Source organism: Phocoena sinus, chromosome 4, assembly GCF_008692025.1.
Source record: "Phocoena sinus isolate mPhoSin1 chromosome 4, mPhoSin1.pri, whole genome shotgun sequence".
Taxonomy (NCBI): Eukaryota; Metazoa; Chordata; class Mammalia; order Artiodactyla; family Phocoenidae; genus Phocoena; species Phocoena sinus.
Genome location: NC_045766.1, coordinates 26604306 through 26627100, shown reverse-complemented (window position 1 = coordinate 26627100; position 22795 = coordinate 26604306). Strand labels below are relative to the sequence as shown.

The 22795-nt window shown below is 37.0% G+C and overlaps 1 protein-coding gene across 4 annotated transcripts in view; it reads left to right on the top strand.

Moving 5' to 3' along the window:
• PLSCR1 (phospholipid scramblase 1) overlaps positions 1 to 21026 on the top strand; it is a 31117-nt gene extending 10091 nt beyond the window's left edge. For 2 of the 4 annotated variants that reach the window (XM_032629674.1, XM_032629673.1), the window contains exons 4-9: positions 4557 to 4759; positions 6037 to 6079; positions 9057 to 9277; positions 10765 to 10926; positions 17535 to 17696; positions 20027 to 21026. In XM_032629674.1, the coding sequence (XP_032485565.1) occupies positions 4557 to 4759; positions 6037 to 6079; positions 9057 to 9277; positions 10765 to 10926; positions 17535 to 17696; positions 20027 to 20080 (845 nt within the window). In that variant the 3' untranslated portion in view covers positions 20081 to 21026. The remainder of the gene's footprint in view (positions 1 to 4556; positions 4760 to 6036; positions 6080 to 9056; positions 9278 to 10764; positions 10927 to 17534; positions 17697 to 20026) is intronic. The other 2 variants (XR_004349577.1, XM_032629675.1) reach the window with 2 other exon arrangements.
• Positions 21027 to 22795: the final 1769 nt, after the last annotated feature.

The window sequence follows — 22795 nt, the reverse complement described above, 5'->3', positions numbered from 1 at the left end:
TGTGTGTGTGTGTGTGTGTCTGTCTGTCTGTCTGTCTCTCTCTGTATTTTAGTAGTGTCTTTTACTAAAAGTTCAATAATGAAATTTGTAGCCTAGTTCTGGATTTTTTTCTTTGACTATACGTTATCATAAATATCATTAAAATATTTTTTATTTATACAGAATAGTAAAAGTGTTGTGTTACTAAAAACAGTAATGAATTGACATTTAGCAAATAAGATATAAGGTTGCACATAAATTAAACCCCAAAATACACATATTAAGTAACAGATTTTATCGATTCTCCATTCGTTCTGAAAATTATGGTCATGCAGTCACATTTAGGAGATTTATCTCTGGGTGTTTTTGAGTCATTTATTATCTAGGGTTAATTATGTTAAGTGATTGTCATGCAAAAGAGATGACTGCTTAAGCCTGGAAGCTTCAAGCAATAGAAACATAGCTACCTGGGATAATTCTCATTTTTATTTTGTAACATACAAAAATGTGAAACCTTTGCTTTTATATACATGCCTTGCCTTTCTAAGAAAAGTAACTGAGTCATATCACTACATACCAAGTAATATATTATTTCTTTTGAACCACTGCATAGAAGACTTCAGAGATTTTCATTTAGACAAATGCAGTTATCAACATTACCAGAACTTGGGCTTCCCTGGTGACTCAGTGGTTAAGAATCCTCCTGCCAATGCAGGGGACATGGGTTCAGGCCCTGGTCCAGGAAGATCCCACATGCCGCGGAGCAACTAAGCCCGTCACACCCACTGAGCCTGCACTCTAGAGCCCGCGAGCCACAACTGCTGAGCCCGTGTGCCACAACTACTGAAGCCCATGCGCCTAGAGCCCGTGCTTCATAACAAGAGAAGCCACCACAGTGAGAAACCCACACACCGCAACGGAGAGTAGCCCCCGCTCTCCGCAACTAGAGAAAAGCCCGTGCGCAGCAGCAAAGACCCAACACAGCCAGAAATAAAATAAAATAAAATAAAAAACGTTACCAGAACTTTACCAAATGGCAGAGTTCATGGTGCACCTACATTTGCAAGTAGGCTGGCTACCCACATCTCAAGAGACCATCCTGAGGACTTAGGATCAAAAGGAGTCTTGTTTGGCCAGAAGGGTGTATGCATTTTTTATTCTACTCTGAGCAAACAAATCTGTTTAGGAGCTGAATGGCTTGTTTAGTTGTCTAGCCAGAAACCTCAGTGGAGCCTGGATCTCATCCAGATGTTTGCATTTAAACGAATGCGAGGTAGAAAGACTACCAAGGCTCTAAGATGATAGTTCTCAAAGGTGCCTATACTTAAGTATTACTTGTAAACTGCTGAAAACACTAGTACCAGGGCACTATCCCAGGAAAACTGAAACAGAAGCTCTGGTTGTGGGACCCCAGGATTGGTAATTTTTTAATTTCGCAGGTGATTCTAATGTGCAGCCAGGGCTGAGAACTGCTACTCTCAATTTTTAAATGGTTGGTGTTTGAAGAATTATTAGCAAGTCTATAGTATGCACCCAAGGCACTTGGAGGATATTTTAATCCACCCATGGCTAAGTAATAGTAGGCGATACATAATTAAGTTATAATGAGACTTGAGAGTTTGTGAGAAAAATAGCTCAAATTTATTTCTCAAGTCAAAGGCCAGTATAGCACAGGTCTTTTATGACAGTGATGCTAACAATAGCAATAGATTAAAACTGAGAGTTTATTGTGCCTAATGTGAATTAACTCATTGAATTCTCAGACAATATTATGGGGTAAATACTATTAATTATCACCATTATGCAAGTGGGAAAACTGGCACAGAGAGGCTGGATCAGGCTTCAAGTTCTGGCTTCTGTACTTAATAGTTGTGTTGTGGTTTTAAGCAAGTTGCTGTACCTCCAAGCCTCAGTTCTTATCTATAAAATGGGCATAATATTTTCTAATTCAGGCGTTTTGGAGATTAAATGAGAGTATGTGTAAAGCAACTAGCACAATGCTTTACAATTAATAAATGACAAATATTTGCTATTATATTAATAATATATTAAATCAATTGGGCTTTAGGTAAGTGAAATATTACCTAAATTTCAGGTAATTCTATATGCTTAATCCATTGATTTGGGAAATAATTATCCTCTCTAAGAATCTCATGAAGGTTTAATAATGTAACCAATTAATTCACATCTCCTCCCCCTCACTGGCTTGCCTGTGGTTTCCGTCTTTGCACTGTAGTCAGTGATGTTTAAAAATAGTTATCTGTTAATATTACAGACAGTACCCACTGGGTACATCATTGGCTTCCTTTTGCTTTCAGGATAAAGACCAAAATGCTTAGTTTGGTCCACCAAACCCAAGGGGCTCCCCTGCCTTCTCCTTATCTGTCTCTTAAGACTGTCTCTTCTGTTCAGGTAGACTGGCCTTTTTGCAGATTTTTAAATGCACTGTGTTTGTTACTATCCCAGGGCTTCTTTCTGAAATATTCATTCCCTGCTGCCCACCTACTCAACTCCTTTGTATCCCTCAGATCTCAGCTGAGGGTGGTCCTCAGGGAGGCTGTCCCAACTCCCTCCCTCTGTCTCTCCCCATCTAAACGCCTTCCTCTGGCACATAAAACCCTGGTCCCTCCCTTCAAAGCGCCTGTCTCTGATTTTAGTTAATCACTTACTGACACTGGTGTTGTAGATCCCTAGAGTAAGGGTGAGTGTAAAATTCTCTCTCCCATTAGGCAATGAGGGCAGGGGTTGCATTTGCATTTCCCATTTTAAATCCCAGTGCTTGGTACTCCTAAAAACTTTGCAAGATATCACACAGATCATGGAACTCAGTCTTCTGTTTAAAATCCCTAAAGCCTGTCAATCACACTTGGAATAAAATCCACACTCCTTATTAAGGGGCTCTCAAGATGAATTGTTCCTATTTCTTTACTGACAGCTGTTTCTGTTCTTCCTCTCCCTTATAACATCCCTCTCTTTCTCAAACGTGTCAGATTTATTCCTAAAGTCAGAGATTTTGTATTTGGTATTCCTGCCTCCTGGAATACTTCTTACCATATCTTCACACACATTTTTTCCCTTCTCAACTTTTAGGTGTCAACCATAAATTTTATCTATCTAAAGTAATTGGTTGATACCTTGCCCTTTTCCCCATGTATTTTCTCCATCAGGTCAATCTGAAATCTTTTTTTAAAATTTATTTTCTGTCTCCTAGAAGTTGCCTCTAAGCTGCCTGAGAGCAGGTTGCCTTGTTGATAGCTGTATCCTCTGATTCTAGACCCAATCACATTATAGATCATCTGTAAATATTTATTCATTTAAGAGGGAATAAGTTATAAAACTATACTTAAAAGACATTGCTATGAGGTTTAGTCTGTCTTCTGAGTCATACTTTTTATTGGTGTATGTATTTTGTCGTCAGTATTCCACTTAAAAGTATTTACAATTTTCCTGCTCTAAGTGTTAAATTTTGCATAGCCTTAACTGTTAAAATATTGTGGGACACAGTTCTTTGCAACTACATCCTCCATTCCTATGGAACAGCTACTCTGCAGACTATTCATTTAAGTTATGAAGCTTCATATTTGTAATCACAAATTCATGTGGAATAGAGTATATACTCATTTCTTCCTCTACTGTGCTTAATAAGTACTTGAGACAATTTTGCCTACTATAAGGTTTTACCTTCCTTGCTTCTCAAACTGTATTTTCCAGAGAGCTTAGGGTGCCAAACTGTGAAATTTACATTTGTAACCTAATATCATAACTTTTTTTTTTTTTTCACGTGGAGGGTTTTAGGAATGGGATACACCATGGGTTAAAACTTCAGGCAAATTGTTAACCCAGAGGAGTATCTGGGCAGTACTGGAAGGAATGACATACCCTTACCACTATACTAGGGTTTCTCAACAAAGATACTACAGTATTTCAGGATGGATAGTTCTTTTTTTTTTTTCAAGGCACTGCTCTGGTCCTTGTAGGATATTTAGCAGCATCCCTGGCTTCTACCCACCAGATGCCAGTATCCCCTTCCCTTCAATTATGACAGCCAGAAGGGGCTCCAGACCTTGCCAAATATGCCATGAAGGGACAAAACCACTATCAGTTCTATACAGATAAGAAATGTCACATGTTGGAATTCTAGAATTATCATTTTTTACAAGGTGGTTTGGTCCTAGAAATGCTGACTCAAAGCCTTTATTCTGGGCTTTCTACTCAATGCCATCCCTCTTTTCCTGGAAGCCATTCCAGAATTTTTATGTACCCGACTCTAGATCGTTGCTGACTTTCTTTCACTTTATTAGATTTCAAGCATATTTTCACCTGAGTTTTGAATGATAAGGATAAGGCTGTGGGGCAACTCTAAACACAGCCTAAAACCCTCAGAATAGGAGTGGACCTGAAACCACAGGTATTTCATTGAAAATTCACTGAGAGAGGAAAAACACAAACCTTAAGCTTTTAGAAACAGGATTTCTAAGTAGAAATTGTAGTTTGTAGATAGCTGGGGTGATCCTAAAAGAGTTGAAGTTTGCATTTTTCTCTGCAGTTACAAATAATTTCACATGTTCATATTTCAGGACCTCCAGGATATACTGGCTATCCTGGCACCCAGGCTGGCTATCCAGTCCCGCCAGCTGGCTATTCAGGTGCTGGCCCAGTCGGCTTTCCTGTCCCATACCAACCAGTGACTAGTCAGCCAGGCGCACCTGCAGGGGTACCATGGATGCCAGCACCATCACCTCCATTAAACTGTCCACCCGGATTGGAATATTTGACTCAGGTAATTCAATGCATCAATGTGAGATTTAGTATTTGTCTGCCATTAGAAATCTGGTAGGTTAGTTTTCAGTAAATGAATTGTCTCTCTTGCACTCTCTGCACTAATTTAATTTACCACAATGCACTTGGGCAGCCTATAATATAAGAATTTTGCTCTGTTGGTGGGAATGTAAATTGGTCCAGCCACTATGGAGAACAGTATGGAGGTTCCTTAAAAAACTACAAATAGAACTACCATACAACCCAGCAGTCCCACTACTGGGCATATACCCTGAGAAAACCATAATTCGAAAAGAGTCATGTACCACAATGTTCATTGCAGCACTATTTACAATAACCAGGATTTGAAAGCAACCTAAGTGTCCATCAACAGATGAATGGATAAAGAAGATGTGACACATACATACAATGGAATATTACTCAGCCATGAAAAGAAACAAAATTGAGTTATTTGTAGTGAGGTGGATGGACCTATAGTCTGTCATACAGAGTGAAGTAAGTCAGAAAGAGAAAAACAAATACCGTATGCTAACATATATATATGGAATCTAAAAAAAGAAAATATGGTTCTGACGAACCTAGGAGAAGGACAGGATAAAGACGCAGACGTAGAGAATGGACTTGAGGACACGGGGAGTGGGAAGGTTAAGTGAGAGAGTGGCATTGACATATACACACTACCAAATGTAAAATAGCTAGCTAGTGGGAAGCAGCTGCATAGCACAGGGAAATCATCTCGGTGCTTTGTGTCTACCTAGAGGGGTGGGATAGGGAGGGTGGGAGGGAGACGCGAGAGGGAGCAGATATGGGGATATATGTATACATATGGCTGCTTCACTTTGTTATATAGCAGAAACTAACACACCATTGTAAAGCAATTATACTCCAATAAAGATGTTTAAAAAAAAGAAGAATTTTGGTAGCTCCTAAGTTCTCTAAGAAATACCCTAAGCAGATTTTTTTTTAAATTAGGCCCTTACAAAATATTTGGGGAAGTTATCACCTACTATAAATGATGATATCAAAAGAAAGAAAAAATGTTTAGATTTGTAGAAAAAAGCTCTTTAAATGGATGAAAAGGTCTTAATATTTCTTAGGCCCTTCTGGAAGGAACATATTAACTTTAATTTTATATCTAGAAGTAATATAAACAATTATTAAATATGGATAAATGTTGATAATTGATTACATACATTCTTCTAAAATATAAGAACACTAATGTTAATTTGTTTGGCTTAATAACATATGGTTACAGCTTAATTTTTTTTATTATAATAGATAGATCAACTATTGATTCATCAGCAAATTGAACTTCTGGAAGGTATGTATTCATTGTATTTATCATATTTCTAGGAAGAGAGGACATTTATGCAGATAAAGGCATATCACCAACCACAGGTATAACACCTTCAGTGATGCTGGATATTAAAACTGGTTATTTACAAATGTCTCTCTTCGTGATAATGACTTGATAAGGATTATCAGCAGCTCATTTCTTGAATTAGGAGCCAAGTGGTAAAATACTATTATGCTGGACATCTCTCCTCATGATACAGACCCTACCTTAGAAGGAAACCAGTCAAAACTTACTGTTGTTCCCCCTTCTCTCTAGAAATCATTTCAGTGATTCTATCACTTTGCCTAACCTCTGTCCCTTCAACCGTTTTTTTCCCCAGTTTGTGATGTCCTTGCAGTTGTCACAGAGCCACATGCAATAGTTCAGTTACCTTAGTAAATATATTTCCAAAGCAAGTGAACTCTGAATTTGGATGGATGGGGATGTTTTGAAAAATTGCATTACTGCCCAGTTTCTCTTGGGAGTTCAGAGGAACCCTATAAAACCCTTTTTTCCACGGGCTGTGGATTATCACCTTGGGCACAGGGACACTGCACTGGAGGGTGTTGACCAGCCGGCCAAGAGGCCTGACTTCCTAGAATGCCACTGGTGCTCCTATGAACGGGGCCTGACTCCTACAGCTGTTTCCTTAGGTCCAGCGCTCGTCAGGTGCAAAGTAAACTTAAGGAGCCACTAGATGTTTCAGGACTGCTGCCGGGGGAAAGGGAATCTGGGTAGATTCATGCACTACAGTATCTTCCTTATAGGTATAAAGAGGTCAGTGAAAACTCTAATAGAGGGCTTCCCTGGTGGCGCAGTGGTTGAGAGTCCGCCTGCCGATGCAGGGGACACGGGTTCGTGCCCCGGTCTGGGGGGATCCCACATGCCGCGGAGCGGCTGGGCCCGTGAGCCATGGCCGCTGAGCCTGCGCGTCCGGAGCCTGTCCTCCGCAGCGGGAGAGGCCACAACAGTGAGAGGCCCGCGTAACGCATAAAAAAAAAAAAAAAAAAAAAAAAAAAAAAAAACTCTAATAGATTTTAGAATATATCTATTAACTCTTTCTTCACATCTTTGCAAAGTTCTTTTCCACTGATAGAAATTATAATGTGAACTGTACTACTGTAGAAATATGGTGGATATTTGGTTAGAATATATAATTGTTGCTTATTACACTTAAATTACTTGTAATGTACACTTAGATAGTTAGAATGTTCTCATTTTTATTAGTTTGTTTGTATTACATTTTCTCTGGAAAGGAACTCTTCATAGTATGATAATTTATATTCTTAACTTTTTTAATGATTCATTTTAGGGGATTTATTCTTGATATTATAAAAAACAAAAAAACAGACACTATACATTATATAGCACTCCATTTATAGTTTTAAGATTTATAAGTTTTATGTATATATTTGGAAATATGTATGTATTAATCATGAAATATAAATTTCAAATTTAGTAGTTATAAATTCTTCAGTTTTTTAAAGAAGGATGTCTAATTTTCTTTTCTTTTTGTCTCCAACTGAAAGTTTATATTTTAACATTATGAGCAGTATAAAGAAATAAAGATTACTCAGTTCATTTTTAGCACCTGAGACTATGACAGGCACTTATACATTTCCCAATTCAAAACTTAATAGGCAATAAAGACATAACCATAGAATTCTCTTGTTTTATTTGTTTTCATTTTTTAAGTAACTAGAAGGAAGCTTAGATTGTGTAAGCCCACTGATCTCATTACACAGATAAACAAGCTGAAGAATTTTCAGATTAAGTCACTTAATGAAACAGTTAGGTAATAGATCCCATTTCATGAATCAGTTTAATTTTTTCACATGAAATATTTGACTGGCCGATATTGAGGTAAAGTGTGGTTCTATTAAAGGCAGGGTCAGGGCCTGTCTGAGTCAGAGCAGAGATACTTAAGGGAGGTCCTGGTGATAAAATTTGTGAAGAACATCTCTATCTGACTAAAAGTCCATCTACACCAATATGAGAGAGTGATTTTTGTCTCTATGTTTCTTTTAATTGCTCATTATGTTGGGGGCTTCTAATACCCTATGACCCACGTTAATCAGGGCTATGGACAAGTGGCACCATGAATTGCTCCCTCCTGGCTTTAAGCAAGGAGAGGTTTCCAAAGTGTGGTTCAATGTGGGAAGCCCTTTGGTAAGATACCACGTGGGTGTCAGATGTCAGCACATCTCGGTTTCCCCATGAAGAGATTAGCCCCTGCTAAGGTGCAGAGTTCATTTAGGATGCCAGTGGTCTAGATATCCTCCGACTTGCAGCCTTGGTTGCCAAGCACCTTTCCCCTTGTCTAATACCCATTTCCCACTTCTGAACAACCACTGCTGAGCTAAACAAGGGTGCCCTGGGCCCAGGGTGACGTTCTACCTCACCTTGCATTTTCACTCTCTCCCTCTTCACATGTGTGCATTGAGAGAAAGCCCTCTCACACCTTCCTCACACAGTGCAGAAAGAGAAGCCATGACTGTGGTTTATAAAACTAAATCTCAAGCCAATTTACTTAATATAATACTATACGGTGCATAAACATAGCAATCATCCTATATTCCCCTCCATAGCTGAATACATGAACAAGTAGACATTTTCTGCATTCACTTAAAAGGACTGTCGCCATCGGCAGCACTGCACCATCCTTCACAGCAAAGTCTCCCTTTCTGACATGGGTCTATGGAATTAGGAAGATACGAGTTGTTTTCTCTTTCATGTCTCATACAGGAATTCCTAATTTCTTTGTACTTTAATACCCTCTCATCCATTCCCTTTGCCTTTTTTTCTCTGTTTAGATCATCTCTAAACAACTTTTCTTTTCTTCCTCCTGTATTATATGAAGTATCATCTTAAAATGGTATAACTAGATATTGTAGTATCTTAGGATAGATTGATTATTCTCTTAACACAATAGTCATAGTGAATCCCTCTTTTATGTTTTTAGTCTTAACAGGTTTTGAAACTTGTAACAAGTATGAAATTAAGAACAGCCTTGGACAGAGAATTTACTTTGCAGCAGAGGACACTGATTGCTGTACCCGAAATTGCTGTGGGCCTTCTAGGCCTTTTACAATGAGGATTCTTGATAATACGGGCCGAGAAGTCATAACTCTGGAGAGACCACTAAGGTGTACCAGCTGTTGTTTTCCCTGCTGCCTGCAGGAGGTCAGTGAGCAATGACCAGGGTAATTTTTACAAATACTTTGCAAAGTAGTTCTGCAAGAATTTTCACCTTATTGGTGAATTTATATAATCACATGAGATTTAAAGGAAAAGTGGTCCACCAGCTATTGGTTTATGCTTGAGGGTAAATGGTAGGAAGGAAGGCAGGTGGAAAAGAGTGAGCAGTTAGCCCCATGTCCCTGAGCAGTGTGCCCCCTGGGGGTGAGATCAGGGATCTCAGAGACCAGACTTCTTGATCTTCAGGGGGAGCTGAGAACGTAGGTCACCTTGGTCAAGTCCCTTACCTGAAATGACCGTGAGGGCCTGGCCAAAGCCAGAGGAGGGCCCAATAGAGAATATCGTCGAATGCCATCCCAGAGGCAAGTGGACAGAAGAGTGAGGAAAAGAACACATATGTTCAGTTCATCTCATTATTTTAGCCAACCTACAAGGAGCAAACCTAGGAGAGACCCCCTCTGAGAAATCTCAACTCCTGTGTTTTTCAGTTCTCCATTTGAAAAAAACAATTGTGAACACCTTCAGCTCCATAATGACCAGGTGTCTCTTTCATAGTACTTGACAGCCCTCTGATAAAGAACATGGATCTCAGGGGAGACTCCAGGGCACAGAGTGTTTATAGGAAGTTGGCCTTTGCTTGTATCTCCACTGGCCTGAGACCAGAGCTGCCTGGGTCACTCAGTCATCCACATGGGTAGCTGTGAGAGCAGGGCACACAAAGATACAAGCACATAGAGATTTGATGTCTAATACTGCTCTTATTTTGAAAGGATAACTGAAGTTGTTGATACTGATTTATTTTGTTTTCCATGTCAGTTAGTTTAGATGTAATAATATTCATTGGAATAGCTGAGGGAAAACTGAGTGTGATGGAATATGCTCTATAATTTATAGAGCACATTAGCATACATTATACAATTGGTCTTAATAAAGAGATCTAGGAAGTCCTCAGTTACAGATAAACATGTTGAGATGCTGTCAAGGTCACCCAGCTAATGTTCAGAGCCAAGATTCCAGGCCCCATTTTCTTTCCATGCTAGCACTATTGCCAATCATATTTGAAAACTGCCCCAGTGATCAGGGCTCTGTCCATATACTTAAACCACTGTTTTTAAAGGAATTTGAGGAAATAGCTATTAATAATACAGACATTTTTTGTAAGTATGGAAATTTTAAAATATACAAGACCAGTAGAGCAGTGCTTCAGAATGGAGACAGTACATGCAGCCTCCCCGAGTTTGTGTCTCATCTCTTCCACTTTGCAGCTGGGGAATCTGATACAAGTTAATTAACCTCTCTGTTCCTCAGTTACTTCCTGTATAAACAGGGATAATAGTACCAACTTGGTAAGGATGTGGAGTGAGTTAAGTGGTGCTTAGAACAGTGTCTGACACTTAGAAAGTATTCAGTAAATGAGAGTTCTTATTAGACATTGTTATGATTACAGTTTATATATTCTTTTGCTTTTGTAGATAGAAATCCAAGCTCCTCCTGGTGTACCAGTAGGTTATGTTACTCAGACCTGGCACCCATGCCTGCCAAAGTTTACACTTCAAAATGAGAGGAGAGAGGATGTACTAAGACTTACTGGTCCATGTATTGTCTGCAGCTGTTGTGCAGATGTTGATTTTGAGGTAAGAGGTGTGATAACATTTATGGGTTTTGCTTTCCTAGTATAAGAATAACATAAGCTGGGAGGATGTTACAAATATAGTAAATGAATATGTGTGTCCTGATATCTCAAGAGGGTCTCAGCGTCCTTCATATTTATCTTTGGTCAGAGAGATGGTTATTGCTCTGATTAAGCATCAGTGTTGATTGTGCTAAATGGAAAAAAGAGAAGCAGAGATCTGTAGTCAAATAAATATAAACAAAGCATCTAACATTGGTGGTTTTTGTATAGAAGTACTGTATGTTATCCATTTTAAGTGGAACATTAACCTTGTCATCAAAGTCTGATTGCCAAAGCATATGGTTCCTCCTTAGCATGAAACACAGGCTGCCAGTGCTCTAGGCCCTCTTCAAAATCTCCGACATCTTTGAGTTCCTACAAAAAGCCCAATTATGCAAAGAGAATTTTAACAAATATATGATGTACTACCCAATCATGCTTCTCTATGATCTCTCCTTTATCTTTGTATTAAATTCATTCATTAGAAATCACAATATATCTGTGTATTTACTACCTGGAGGAATTGCATCACAGCAGTTTTTCAACAAATGGGGCCCAGACTTATGGCCCAAATTATTTAGTAGCAAATGCTTAAAAGCTGAGAGATTATAAAACTTAATCTTGATACCATGATTCTCTTGTATAAGCATAAAATCTGGTAACCTGGACAATTTTCACAGAAGGGACAAAAATCTAAAACTGAGCAGGACTGCCCCCTTATGATAAATAAGTGGGAACTCTGCCACTGCTCCTGACTTGACAAGGTTTTCCACTATCCAGCTTCATTCTTTTATATTATCTGCCTGGCTCTGCTAGTCATATGATTTTTAATTCCTCTGTTATATAAAGATGGATCAGTCCTCTCATTGACTTCAGTGTAGACAGGCAATTCTAAGAAAAGTACATATGATGTAATTAGAGACTTTATAAAGACTCTTACAAAGAATGCATAGTGTGACGGGGGATATAAACTATGTATGTTTGAAGATTTTATAGGTTTGTGTATAATAATAGTTCTCTATGTAGGGGTTATCATTCCCATAAAAGATCCAGAGGATTGAAAGGTAATTGTTGTTTCAGGGAATATTAATGGAAGTTTTGCTGACATATGCTTTATCTATGTAAAATAAGTAAAAATACTGGTGAAGTAAGTCATACTGGAGTGTGAAACTCTTATATTTAATGATAAGAAAGTTGGAAATCATTCAGCAACCCTTCTCAGTGGATACCTTAAAGCATCTATTATAGGCAATGAATTAACTTCTCTCCTGTGCATCTAGAATGGTGCTAACTAGATAACATCTTTGAGGGAATTGAGAAAATAGTACCTTGAATCACTTTCTATATACTAGATAATAGAAATTTTGAAAGCAGGAATTATCAGTATGAGGGACCATTATGGAACATGGAGAAGAGTCATTCTAAAGGAAAAAATAATTCAGAGGCATTTATAAGTGTACCCAGTGGTACACTGGGTACATTCATAGATTTGATGTCAGTGGAGGAAGAAAGAAAATTTAGACATGATTCTAAAGTCTTATTGGTCTGATGTCTGATGTTTAAGAAGCTGAATGATGATGCCATTGACCAGGGTAAGAATCCTGAAGGAGAAACAGTTGATTTGTGGGAAGCTAATGATTTGTTTTTGAGTCATGTTGGTTTTTAGGTGTGTAAGGGAAAATGTTAAGAGTTTCTGGCATACGGATGGTAGTTGAAGCCATGAGATTATCCCACGGGTGAGTAGAACTTTGACAAGTAGACTTTGTAACCCTTAGAGATAATGAGGGAATCTGTCTTATTCCAGGGCTATTAGGAGTAGGAAAAAAATATGCCTACATGAAACTGATATCCCAATCTAGCCCCCTCTATGATTTTGAGGTCTGAATTTATAACACCAGTATGGGGCTTCCCTGGTGGCGCAGTGGTTGAGAGTCCGCCTGCCGATGCAGAGGACACAGGTTCGTGCCCCGGTCTGGGAGGATCCCGCGTGCCACGGAGCGGCTGGGCCCGTGAGCCATGGCCACTGGGCCTGCACGTCCGGAGCCTGTGCTCCGCAGCAGGAGAGGCCACAGCAGTGAGAGGCCCACGTACTGCCAAAAAAAAACAAAAACAAAATTTATAACACCAGTATGATTCATGAATCTTAAGACATGGAAACTGATCTTGAGTGGTGATACACATGGGAGAACTGAATGCAAAAACATACTAGATGGAGATTGATCACCAAAGTCACCCTCTATCCCTACAGAACAAACCTATCTCCACATGAGCAGATTCAAAAATTAACATACTGTTCTAGGAACTAATCTACCAAAACCAAACCGCATATAATAGAACAGTCTGTTATCAGTCATACAAAAAATACCTAAATAGACATTAAAGAGCCTAACAAAGAAACAAAAAGGGTCATAAGGGGAGGATGAAACAAATAATAAAGGCCAGGAGGATATAAAAACAAGCCAAATAGAACCTCCAGAAATGAGGAACAGTCATTGATAAAACCTCATTTGAAAGGATGAGCTACAGATTAGACACAGGTAAAGAGAGAGTTAGTGAACTGGATCACCCATATTAGGAATATAAAGAGGAGGTTGGTGGGCAAAAGATATAAACTTGAAGGGACATGGAAGCTAGAATAAACTACTGCATATGCCAAAGAGGAGTTAAATAAAAAGAGGAGACAGAATGTTTTGATATAATATTCAAAGAGATACATAGCTAAGAATCTTGCAGACTTGATGCCATTGGTTCTCAGATTCAGAAATTGCAAGGAGTTCTGGTAAGAAAAAGAAATAACACCCAGATACAGCTTAGATAAACTGCAAACTGCAAACTAAAATAGGAAATCTAAAATCATCAAATGGGAGTGGGGAAGATTATTTCTAATACGTAATTCTCTGACCATTAGGGATTATGAACATTTCTCTAAGTTTACTAGCTACTTGTATTTGCTCTTTGAATTATCTTTTAATATCGGTTGCCTGTATTTTCTATTGGGTTGTTTTTTTCTTGTCAGTTCATAAATGTAGTTTGTGTGTTGAAGACATTGACCCTGCATCTGTATTTCTGTCCTCTGATCTGCAAATATTTTCCACAAATCTACCCCTTTTGTACTTTGTTTTATAAATATATCTCAGTTGGCTGGACAACTGTGTCATCACAATTTATTAAGTAAACTTTTCATTTCTTGCTAAGCTGAAATGACATACATTAAATTTCCACAAGCAATTTCTAGATTCATTCTTCTATTGCATTGTTACCACTTTTCTTACAGTGGTGCCTTATAATTCAATTATGGTAACAGTGATGGATCCTGTATTTAGTCATAGCCACACAGTCACTAATCATTCTATTTTATCATATTTTCTTGCTATTGTCAGATGTTTCCTTTCATGTGAACCTTAAGATCATTTCATTAAATTTTTCAGAAGTTAGAATCCAATTAGTATTGTATTGTCTATGATTTTTTTAAAACTAATATATTTATGATGCTAAACATGTCTCATCCCAAAAGTGTAATATATTTTAATTCATTTATATCTAATTTTATACTCTTCATAAGACCATATAGAACTTCTATCTCTTTTTTTAAATTTTTGTAAGTAATTTATAGGCATTATCACTACTAATCAGGAATATTTCTATTTGTAGGTACTTATTGTTAATATTGAAAAAAGCTATTTATTTTTGTTTACCTCTTATTCAGCCTTGTGACTATATTCTAGTATTTAATTTGGAAGGCATTTTTGCTATATTTACTTGGTTTATCTAGGTATAAAATCATATAGCAAATGAAATCATGGAAGCTCTTCTAATTTGCCAATTAACTTATTTTCTTTTCCAGCCTACTTCTTACAGCAAAACTGAATAATATTTGCCAATTTTGTGTATACCTACTAAGTTGATGATTTCAATTGAAATAGCAGCAAATGTTTCATGATTTAGAAAGATACTGGCTATTTTTCATAGTATTTTTCTATTCCTCTTTTACCTAGAGCAAGAATCAACATACTTTTTTTTTTTTTTTTTTTTGGTAAAGGAAGAGATAGAAAACATTTTAGAGTTTTGGGCCATATGGTCATTGTTACAACTACTCAGGTCTGCCATTTTAGCATGAAAGTAGTCATACACAATACACAAATATTGGGTGTAACTGTGTCCGAATAAAACTTACAAAAACAGGGTGCAGACTAAATTTGGCTCATTGACCCTTGCCTGCTGACCCTGACCTAGATTTTTATTAAGAATTGATACTTAACTTTCTAAACAGCAGAGCATCATAACAGTCATGAATACAGACTCTGGAGAAGAACACCTGTGTTTGAAATCCATTTCCATGACTTCTTATTTGTGTGAACTTGGACAAGTGACTCACCTCTCTTTGCTTTGGTTTATTCATATGAAAATTGTGTGTAATAATACTATATATCCTATAGAGAAATCATGAGGAAAAAATTACCTAAGACTTGTAAAGCATTTATATGCCTAGCATATACTAAATGTTATATAAATGCTTAATTAGTAAGTAAATAAAATACCTTTTCAGGACGTATGGATACACTCATATTTTTGAATTATATGATTTTTTTAGTATTTTTTATACTTTATTATAGTATTTTTTATACTGGGCTCTGTGTGCTAATGTACTATTTGGATTTTTGTATTTATATTTATGTTGTGAGATGAACCTATAGATTTCTTTTTAGAATACCTTTATCAATTATTTGTATTAAATTTATAGGTTTATAAATTTAATAGTAATATAATACCAGTTTATTACTTCCAGAAGTTGCAATCATTTTATTATGTAGATTTTCTGTTTTTAAAATATTTTCTAGAATTTAGCTAAAAATTATCTAGTCCTGTTGACTTTTCAGGTGTAGATCCTTATTCACTTTTCTGTTCCTTTCCTTTAAAACATTATATGTCTACCTCTTACATAAATTTTTGGTGAATTTTAAAATTTCTTGCTATACTAATCAAAATGGGGAAGTGTTAATATCTGGTAAGTGTAGTAGTAGGATTATGATGGCTGATTATCTTTTGTATATTTTGTTAAAATTTTTTTTCAAAAATTAAAAATAATTGAATTAAAAAATAAAATATAAGGTTTTATTACTAGCTTCAAATCCTTACATGACAGCTATGAGCAGATAAAACATGAAGGTCTGCAATAGGGAATTTGTGTTAGTTTGTTTTGCCACAGGAGCGTAACAAATAATCCTTAAAGCTCAGTGGCTTAAGAAAACATGCTTATGGGTCTGAAGGTCAAATGATATACCTAGGCTCAGACAGATGGCTCTGATTTAGGCTGCCAGTTGGTCTCAGGTCTGCTCCAGGTATGTTCATCCTGGAGCTTCAGCAACAGCAGCTGCCTGGATCATGCTTTCTAGTGGCTGATCACTGGAGAGCAAGACCAAGGCAAAACCACTCAGCCATGTTTAAGGTCTCTGCTGGTGTCACATCCACTAACACTCCACTGGTCAAACAAGGCACAAGGCCAAGCCTAATTTCAATGTGCAGGAAAGTATACTGGGCTTACAGAGGGAGGGGACTGAAATGACTATTTGATGAACAGTAATCCATGCTATCACAGTTTTTTTCATATTAGAGGTTTCAAGTTTTTAAAGAACTTAACCACCCACATCCAAATAAAATGAGTCAACTGTTTCTAATTTGCCCACATTTATGTAGCTGTCCCAACCTAAGCTAGGTCTTCAGAGGTTGTTGCCAGCACGTGTGGTACCTTGTGCCTATTTGAAAAGGACACTTCTCTTACTGGTTTGACACAACTCTGCCTATATATACCCTGGCAAGTGTGGACTACATTCAGCCTCCACATGCCCACTTGGCGGGGTGCATTTCTCTGGCTATAAGCTGTTCAACTCTTTATCGTGGCCCTGAGCTTTCCTCAGGCAGAACTGTAAAATTAGAAGAACTTTACTTTGGAGCTTTTTTTGTTCCATACACATTTCCTCTTTTGTTGTTCATCCTCCTCCTGTTGTCGAGTCGTACCCCAGCCTTTGACCTGAGGCATCTCATCAAGTTACTATTGGTTACTTACCTTCACTCAAAACTGCCAGTCCTTTTTACCAGGCTCTTGGCATTTCATGTTTTCCTACTGACAGTGGGTGATAATGGGGCCTCCCATCACCTTCAAAACTGCCTATATCAACTCTCTGTGCTTGTGTTAAAGCAGAAGTCAGATAGGAGTTTCACTTACTACCTTCCTGATGGCTTCTAGAAATTTCATCAAAGAAATATTTCCTGCTTAAATTTTATTTTGGCTCAATTCAACTAACTTATTACTGTATGTCTTAATGGAGAATAGAAAATGTTAAATATTTCAGCTAAACTACTTTCATATTAGTTCTCTGTACCAAAGAAACAGTTTTTTTTAAATGAATCTATAAATGGATATAGGAATCTACATGCATGTAATGAGTGATACAATGTTCATAGTTATGAATGGCATATAATTTTAATATAATATTTGTTTTATTTTACTCCTACTTGGAAAGCAGCTTTATTATTAGTTTTCTAGAATTCTTTGTCTTTTTTTAAAATTAGATTAAATCTCTTGACGATAGATATGTGGTTGGCAAGATTTCCAAGCAGTGGACTGGCCTTGTGAGAGAGTTATTTACAGATGTCGATAACTTTGGCATCCAGTTCCCTTTAGACCTTGATGTGAAAATGAAAGCTGTGATGCTCGGCGCATGTTTCCTCATTGTAAGTTTATTCTTGCTAATCTGGGGTATAGATGGTTTCTCTAGGATCATTCTGAAATAATTTGGTACATTTTACATTTTTAAATGGCCTTAAATTTGTAGGTTTTATTGAAAGTGGTGCTATTTAATTTTAGCTTTGAAATTCCATTTTCTTCTGCTACTCTGGGTTCACAAATGACTAGCTTCTCTCTGGAGGGTCTATGCAGTTTCACATTGTAACAAGAGGATCTTATATATTAAGGAGAGGCTCTGGTTTTAGTAAAAAAAAAAAAAAAAAAAATTGGTGATTTGGAAAAGAGTCTGAATCTTCCAGTGTGTTTAAATGGAATAAGTCTCAGTGAAACAAAGAGATTTCTGCCTGATTCATTATTAAATGAAACCATCTAATACAGAAATACAAATTGTAGTAAGAATCTACATTCAATCAAGCCTTAGACAGAACTACCAATTAAGAGGAAATATATGAGATACAGCAATGACTTTGAACTTGTCTTCACATTAAATTACCTAGGGAGCTTTTAGTAGTAGGCCATATTCCAGCTTAACTAAATCAGAAGCTCAGAATTAAAAGTTTGTGTAGCTCCTCAGATGATTCCATATACAGCCGATGTCAAGGACTCCTGGGACAGAGCAGTGGTTTTCAACCTTAGCTGCACGGTAGAAACACCTGGGTAGCTTTCGCACTCCCTGTGTCAAGACTATGTACCCAGATCTAGTAAACCAAATCCTGAGGTGGATCCAAGCCTTCAGGCTGTTCGAGCTATCATATGATTCCAAAGCAAGCAAGGTTTGGAGTCACTAGATTAATACCTTAAATATTGGCATATGGATGCAATCAGAAAAAAAATAAAAAGTAAAAGAACATACAGAAAAAGGATCCAGTTACTTCAACAAATAAATATCAGGAAAATAAAATAAAAAGAGAGAAACATCAGCTTAATGTAGTTTGTAGACCATGTTTGGAAACTGATTTAAACAAACCAATATAAAAAGACATTTACAAGACACTCAGGGAAATGTGAACATTGGCAATTTGATATTAATGAATTATTAAGGTTTTTAAAAAATATATGATGTTATTGTGGTTATACAAAAACAGTCCATTTTCTTCAAGGGCACATACTGAATTATTTTCGGTATAAAATGATATGGTATCACAGATTTGCTTTTAAATAATGGGGGTGAGGGAAAAGGGACACAGCAGATGGAGTAACTGGTGAACCAAGCTGGGTGAGTGGTCATTGGGACTTTATTATACTATTCTATCTACTTTGGGACAGGCTCAGTATTTTCTATATAAACTTTTAAATATAACCACAGTTCTATCTAAAAACTATGTTTTCAGTAAGTGTTTATTTCACATGAGAAGAAAATTTTAACCTTAACTTGGGGAACTGTTTAACCAAAGGTTTACACACCATAACCAAAGATACGGTGTGTACAGGGTGGAGAGAGTAGTCTGGGGTGTTTGGATAGGTGAGAAATGGGATTGGGGTGGTGGTGGTGCGGTTATCAGGAAGTGAATATGGGGTAGATTGGGCAGTCTTCCCAATCTTATAGACCTTGGGAAGATACTGAAAATCGTTTAGTTAACTGGTTAATTTTAAGCTATGTATAAATAAAAGAGTTATAAACCCAAATTTTAGAAAGATAAATCCTGGTGACTGTGTACCAAATGGATTGAAGAGAGGTGAAATTGTAATAGTGTAATTGCAAGTGAATGGTGATAAAGATTCAATTATTTCTTTGTAAAGAGAAAAAGGAAAATGATAGATGTGAGAGAGGTACAATCCACAGGATCTGACGGAAGTTGTAGGGGAGAGGGTCCGGTTAGAAATTGATGGAGTAAGACAAGCTGAGGAACACAGTGGACAAGTTTGGAAGAGAAATCGTAAAACTGGGCCAAAAAATTCTAAGATGTTATTCTAACTCTAAGATGGCTGTCATTCTCCAGAAACAATCTAAAAATTGTACATGGAACTCCAGTCACAACACAAGTTATATTACTAGAGAAGGAGTACAAAAAGTTGAGGAACAAAGATTGAAAGAGGAACATTCTAAGAGGCATGAAAAAAGTGAAATTTAGAAAAATTACCAGAGGATTAATTAAGTTCATACAGGTATCAATAAGTGAATAGAATTACAGGACTTAATTGCCATTAAAATGGAAAGCTGAAGCTATCAACCTTTCCCAGATCTACCTATTAGTTGATTTTTCTTGTTTAGCAGATACGTTATTGTGTTTCATCAGATCCCTTAGCATTTATGCATCTGAGAGCTGATCTCTGTTTTGTTGCTGAAAACCCATTTCCGTATTTTGTTTTTATCTAGGACTTCATGTTTTTTGAAATGACTAGAAATGAACAGAGAGCAGGAGTGTGGTAATGCATTCATTGACATCTCCTCAGAAAATCTGAAGTCCCTATATCGATTGGGACTATGTAAAAGAAAAACTGGTGGATTTTTCTCTTAATGTAAATGACTTATTGTAGCATATGTGAATTACACTGTGTTGCCTAAAGCTCCAGATATATGATTTTACTTTTCAAATTAAAGAGTTTATTTTTAATATCACTTACTTATAAATGTTTTTATACATTTTCTTTTATACATTTTCTGTTCCATTGTGTATTTTGGAGAAAGGATATAGAAATTTTTACATTTAAACATAACTTCCTATGATTAATTACTTTGAACTACAGTCTCTGCTTTATTTTCAATTTGTATTGCAAAATTAATTAAGGACTTTTTAAAGTAATTTTAATGTAAACTTACACATTATTTTATTAAATCTAGTTACAATTTATTTCATATGTAACAACTGTTATTTTGCAAATACGTATATTCAAAAGAATTCAAAATGAACATAATTTCAGTGTTTTTTTACAATTACATTCAAATAATACTCAATATTCATATGTCAAGGGAAAGTAAAATTATTTTTTTGATCAGAAAATCACACTACGTTTAACTTCTCCTATAAGCTAATCTGCAACTATAAATAACATTTTCATTTTGACAAGACTATAAATTACCAATTTTTGATAATGATTTTTCGTGAAAAAAGAATGATTCTGTCCCCAAGAAAGACACATTTAAAGACTCACTCACTCTAAAACTGGGATATTGTTATAATTTTTGAAGTAATTATTTATATATGGAATGGTTAGCTCCTGTTCTGTATTCTGTCATTCATGGAACATAATAGTTTTCAGATCACTCAGGTGTTAATTAAATAGAACATATATATTCTGAGTATAAATGTCTACAATGGTCTATTAGATTATTTTTACCAACAATCAAATAACTAAAATAAAAAATTGCTGATATATTTCTTTGCATATTTGATTTTTGTTTTTAAACAAACTGTGAACAGTCAACTCACATGATATTCTGAACTTTACACATTTACCTCCCCTTCCCTTTCGAATCTCCTTTAAAAGAGCAAAAGGATATGATAATCTTTAGCAAAATATATACCTGTGCTGGAAACTAAGTTTTCTTCCTGTCAGAAAGTTAAAGGAATTTTTATACCCTGTTTTGTAGGGAAAACTGAATCAAGTGAGAGGAGATGTCCAACCCACAATTTACCTCATGGAAAGGAAAAGTGTGTTTAGGAAATAAGAACTTAGGGGAGAGATTCCCTTTCATCCTCAGCAGAACTCCAACACCATCAGCTCCTAATGTTGAGAACACTGGGATGGCAGGAAGCTGCAGAAAAGGTGATGTCCAGACCGCCTTTCATTAGCCTAAATAATTCACCAGATGCCAGATTCCTATGATGAGGTGTAACCGAGGCATTCACATTCAGTTTATAGTTGGTACAGACAGCATGCCAGTTAAGGCGAGGTACTTGCACAGCTGGACCTAGTGGCATTAGCTATGCCAGTTAGAGAAGGGAGGGTTTTCCAAGCCCGCTGTCAGGTACCACAACCAACCCAAAATGAGGCTAAGAGACTGACATTAACCCCGTGACAGCTACATCTTGCTTTCACTTCCCCCTCCTCCTCCCAATCTCCCCTACTCCTACTCCTTCTTTGCATAGGACTCAAGATCTCCGGTTAAGCAAAGTAAAACTGCAACTTATCTGAACAGCTCCTTCCTTCTTCAACTATGCAAAGAAGATCTGAGCAGAAACCCACACACTATCAGCAGAATCTATTTAAGTTCAAATACTAGAAAAATGTGCTCTCATTAAATATTTACAAAGAAAAGACTCACCATACATGGAAAATGAGAAATTTAAGTGAGAAAAATATCAGGACTTGAAACAAATGTCTTCATTTGTAATCTCAATGAGATTTGAGGAAATGTTGCATATTTATTTCTGGAACTGTTGCATATTTATTTCTGGAACAGGCAGTAGAGAAAAAGGAACATTCTGGGCTTCCCTGGTGGCCCAGTGGTTGAGAGTCTGCCTGCTGATGCAGGGGACACGGGTTCGTGCCCCGGTCCAGGAAGATCCCACATGCCCGCGGAGCGGCTGGGCCCGTGAGCCATGGCCGCTGAGCCTGCGCGTCCGGAGCCTGTGCTCCACAATGGGAGAGACCACAACGGTGAGAGGCCCGCGTAAAAAAAAAAGGAACATTCTGATGACGCAAAATTTTAATAAAGTCGAAAAGTATGATAACCACACTTTAAAGTATGATGGTGGCACTGGTATGGTAGATTGATTTAGGTAGAAAAATAACACAATAAGATAAAAGAGATTTTTAAAAATTCTCCCAGAAGTCAGATAAACACAAAGTATAGAGAGGAAAAGGTGATTCCTGAGGAACAGATACATTCACTTCATGTTATGCACAACAGAAATTCCACAAGCAGAAATTAGATGAGGTCAAGAGAACACTTTATTTCCAAACAGGCTGTCATTGCTAGGTGAATGGATTTATCACATACCAGACAAAATTAATGAAAATGACCCATTTCTTTGTTACTTTTGAAGAATAATTTCACCATATACAGAATTCTGGGTGGTTGCGTTTTTTCTCTCACTCTAAATATTTCACTCCACTCTCCTCTTGCTTGCGTGGTTTCCAAACAGAAGTCAGGTATTATCTTTGTTCTTCTATAGGTATGGTGCTTTTTCCTCTGTCTCCT